We start from the raw sequence: 4,642 nt of genomic DNA on the forward strand, positions 1-4,642 counted from the left end.
GAATTTCTACCTGTTTTCAACCAGATTTTGACAGACAGTTATCACATTTTATACATGCCATTTTGGCCTTTTTTCTACCAATTTTTGGCTAACAAATATAAAAGCGTGTGGTGGAAGTCAGAAAGATCAATAAGTCACGTAAATGTGTCAATTAAAATGAAATTGTGGGAGTAGATTTTAATGCAAAACTCATTAAACTCTATGACAATTGTTACACAAATTTCTATTAAAAAAATTATTTTACAATAATCTAAATAAGTTAATCAAAACCAAATCACTAAAATACAGCCTAATAGCCTAATTATAGAATGTATCATAAACAATAGAGATTCAAAGCAATTCTTAATAGGATTATAAGGTATGTCAGATGCTTCAGAGGCTTGATGCTGACAAATTATCTCCACCATTGCTGCCATCACATGTTTGGATGCCAGTTCCTGCAAAGGAGCAGCTGTCCTGACTGTTTAACGAACTTGAGAATGCAACAAGTACCATATGTGCCTTTGTTTCAACCTATGTCCAAGAATGACATACAAAAAGGTAAGTGCAATGAATGAAACATGCCAACAATGCAGTTTACTAGTATTTACCTTATGTACGGCATGGAAACCAAGTGCCCCAGCCACTAATAGATGGAGTCCAGCTGCCATCTCAGCTGACTCAAAATGTTACAGTAAGGCACTTCATCAAAGTTAACCATCATTTCAAGTTACAACACTCAAGTAAACATTTACTATAAAAATAATTTTCTTGTATCATCAAAAGCATAGTTATGTTCAAATATCAAAGTCCATCATGCTTCCAACATGTACTCGTACACTTCAAAGGTAATCCTCACAACTGGATAGGAAATACAGATTGGAAACATCATTTCTAATTAGTATTCTTGGTGAGAAGCAAGAAGCAAATGCATGTGATTAAACTTAGCAAACACAGGTCGTGCTTAACCTTGTATTTGACAACTACTTTTTGCTTAATATAAGTAAATGTAAGAGGGAGAAGATATGACAATTTATGTAATTCAAGCCCAAAAACCATGGAAAGAAAAACACAACTTTTTCCCTAACCAACTCTCCTTTCTTTCCTCAGGGAATTATTTTAGTTGGTTTCGATTCCGGTCTCTCACTTAATTATGTAACAGATTAGTAAATCCTAAAAAAGGATTCACCTACAACATGGCTACGTAAAGCAGTTGGAACAGACAAAGGAACCAGAAAAAGTAACCTCACAATTTTTTTACTGTACAAATATTGTCATTTGTATGTTGCTAATATCCAGGCAAAACTAACAAATATTGTCATTTGTTTAGTTAAATATATTAATAAAACGGTCGGTGACAAAGAAAAACGAATCTGTACTATATTTTGTGTTTGCTTACCCCTGTCTCTTCCTTCAATTCTCTAATTACAGCATCACAAATATCTTCACCCTGCAAATAGAATTAAAACATGTCAAAACTCAAAAGATTGAATTTCCATTTTCATAATTTGATCAATAATCATTTCGACGTATACTTCATTCACAGCTCCTGTAGGCATCTTCCATACACCTGTGCCTCCAAATCTACCACTGGTTTCCTGAACCACAAGCACCTATCAAATGAAACAAAACCATTCAAACAGTATTACAAACAAGAAACAGTATAATAACCACAAAATGATGTGTGAAAGATCACCTCTCTCTTGTTATTGACAACAAAAGCACCAACGCCGACACGGTGTGACGCGTTTGCAGGAATGCTATCAGGGGTATCAGGGATCCAATATACAAGCATCAAGTAATCCGACTCGGCATGATGGTACCTAAATCCAGCCTGCAATACAGTAAAAACAGTCGTTCGGATTCGCAATCAATCCGTTCCTAAGCTAGTTGCTGCTGTAAAACATGTAAAACATAAATGTATATTATATACCTGGACAGCAGAATGAACAAGGTTTGAATGTTGCAAGGGTAAATTGATCCATATACCCTTTTTTCCCTGTTTTGAATAAATTAAATTAAATGAAACTGTATTAATAATAATAGTAATAATTAATTAGTGAATGTAGCTAATTAACCTGTTGAGTCCATTTGGTAGCCGTTCATTTCCAAGCACAGACTGAGGCTTTTTGGATGGACCCTCCTTTGGAACATGTAAATGAGATTGGCTGAACTGTCCAAAAGCATCAGATCTAGCGCCGGACTGGTTTGGTGAATATTGATATTCAGGTAAAGTCCTTGCCAAAGCCTAGAGTAAAGTTCATTTCAAGTCAAGCTTAAATAGAGAAATCAAGCAGTAAAAAACAAAAATAATAGATTCTTATTGAAGGGTGAGATTCATTTAAATGCGATCGAAAATGCATTTTCAATTTTCATTTACTATCACTGGGGGAGAAGCAATCCCCTAGTGAATTTAACGTAGAAATAGTAGATTCTTATTGAAACATGTGCTAAATTAGTTTTACATAAGTGATAACTATGCACATTTCATAACATTGAGTTGGGAATGGTGTATGAAAGTTGCAAGTGCACCACACATAAAACAGTAAAATGACCACCATGGTAATTTAAACTCAGCTTAAAAAAATAGCTTAATGCTTCTCTTCAATGAATTGAATCAACAACTACAATGTTGAAGACTGTGTTCAGAATACTTACTAGTAGATGTTCCTCTAGGATCAAAATCATCAAAGTCATCCTCAGTATTGTTTGCAGTTACACTTGAACTTTGAGAAGGAACTGAACTTGCATTAACAGATGACTTCGATGCTCTAGATGATGTCTTTTCCTTGCTTTTGCTGCAAGGAAGACATTCCGAAATAAGAATACAGGTAACAAAATAGAACGATTGCAGTATGGCAAGGTAGAAACATGTGTCTATCCGCGCATAAGACAAAAAGCAAGTGAAAGTAAAAGGATGGGTCGAGATAAGCATCTCAATTCTCAACCATTAGTCAAATTCCTATACATAATGTTTTCAAAAGTAAAAAAAGCTTGTTGAATTAGGCAACAACGATCAAGGATTAAAGCTGAGTCTGGACATCTATCCTGTGTGAGCATGTAGTAAGTATCATGCTGCCTGTCTTTGACTAGGTACATATTTATTTCAGCATAAAACATTCCAAACTTTCCAAGGATTATCTATGGCAATACATTCCAACTACATTATGGAACTACTGAACAAGCATAAAATACATCTATGAAGATCAAGCACTAGTGTCAAAGTTCAAGATATTTTCCCCTAACAGTAAAGATAAAAATAGTTACTAGGTACTCCAGATTCAAACTTTCCAAGGATTATCTATGGCAATACATTCCAACTACAGTATGGAACTATTGAACAAGCATAATATACATTTACCATTGCTTGCAGACTATATTACTATACCTATCACTGTCTCTTGAACCAAAACCTCCATATTTACTACTGCTCTGGGAACTCCCACTACTAAACGAGGTTGTCCCGGACTTGTATGTGATTCCACTAGATGAAACTCCAACATACCTAAATTAAGCACCCCAAATAAAAACAAAAATATAGTTTGCTGAGAACATAATAGTAGCTTAATCATTATGGGATTGAAGCTATATCTCACAAATTCTATCAAAAAGACATGAGCATTTGAGCTTGACAACATGGACCCAGATACTAAACCTTTGTCAATACAAGGAGCAAACCAGAGAAAAATAATCCTGTTCACTCATCACTGCAGTTGATCGGAATACTTTTCTACACAGCCTAGGACAAAATAAACTACCACGTACATGGATTACTCAGATGAAAACTGTCCAATATTAAGAAGACATTACCTTTGTCTCTAACAATTCTTCGTGAAATTTCATTTAGAATCTCAGCAACTTGTGAGTCCTTTAATGCAGAAGCTCTCCTTAATTGAATTAAATCAGCTACAACATCAGGGTTGAATGGTTTCTCGTTCAGAGCATATCGGATGTATTTGCGCAAAATTTCTTCCAAGACAAAACCTGTCTGGATATGAATTTTTTGTTACTTAAAATCAATGACACATGCAGAGGAAGTCAAAAGTATGGTAAGCCAGCAAACAGAAAAATGAATTTCCATGAGATTTTTCCAGCCAGCAAAATGAAAGCTAAGAACTACTTTCATGATCTAGACAAACAAACAAACAAACAAACAAACATTATAATTTCCTATAAGCGCAATGAACAAAAAAAAATCCAAAGAAACAAAAAAACCAACCAATTTCCTGCGTTGTGCTTTGGGAGAACTGAATTTCCTAACGGTTTTAACAAACGCGATAACGAAAGTGAGACCAGCATAACCAAGAGGAACGGCGAGAATCCACGGCAACGAAGTGGGACCCACTCTCGGACCGGGAATCGCTTGGGTAACAGAACCGGTGAACTCAACGAGGTCGAGAGCTTTTTCTTGAATCCACGGAAGTTCCTCTTCTACTTCAACCTCAACAACTTCATCTTGTCTAGATTGTTTAGGGTTATTGTTACTGGAAGGGTTTTTCGATGATGACGCTGAAGCAACGGTTGAGATTGAAGTAGGTGATGATAAGAGTGGTTTTGGGTGGAGTGTAGGGAAAAAGAAGGGTTGAGATTGAAAAGGGGTTAGGGATAGGTTTTTGTTTGGGAGAGAGAGAAAATGGGAAGTGAGAGAAGAAGTGAAAGCCAT

The 4,642-nt window shown here is 35.7% G+C and overlaps 1 protein-coding gene and 1 pseudogene across 1 annotated transcript; both read right to left on the reverse strand.

The window, feature by feature from the left end:
* Positions 1-367: 367 nt before the first annotated feature.
* LOC127129652 (nudix hydrolase 2) lies at positions 368-2,070 on the reverse strand. Its single transcript, XM_051058801.1, has 6 exons — positions 2,058-2,070; positions 1,913-2,007; positions 1,676-1,813; positions 1,515-1,592; positions 1,379-1,429; positions 368-513 (listed from the first exon to the last, which is right to left on the reverse strand). The coding sequence occupies exons 1-6, from the start codon at positions 2,068-2,070 to the stop codon at positions 373-375; spliced, it is 516 nt and encodes a 171-aa protein (XP_050914758.1). The 3' UTR covers positions 368-372.
* A 134-nt stretch (positions 2,071-2,204) lies between these two features.
* LOC127129653 (uncharacterized) lies at positions 2,205-4,642 on the reverse strand (annotated as a pseudogene).

Source organism: Lathyrus oleraceus, chromosome 3, assembly GCF_024323335.1.
Source record: "Lathyrus oleraceus cultivar Zhongwan6 chromosome 3, CAAS_Psat_ZW6_1.0, whole genome shotgun sequence".
Taxonomy (NCBI): domain Eukaryota; kingdom Viridiplantae; phylum Streptophyta; class Magnoliopsida; order Fabales; family Fabaceae; genus Lathyrus; species Lathyrus oleraceus.

Excerpts from the sequence above, each read along its gene's own strand:
- LOC127129652 (XM_051058801.1), bottom strand. Across the intron at positions 1,430-1,514 it reads CTACAGGAGCTGTGAATGAA|GGTGAAGATATTTGTGATGC; the intron begins GTATACGTCGAA and ends TTCTATTTGCAG. Across the intron at positions 514-1,378 it reads AATTGAAGGAAGAGACAGGG|GTTGAAACAAAGGCACATAT; the intron begins GTAAGCAAACAC and ends TCTTGGACATAG.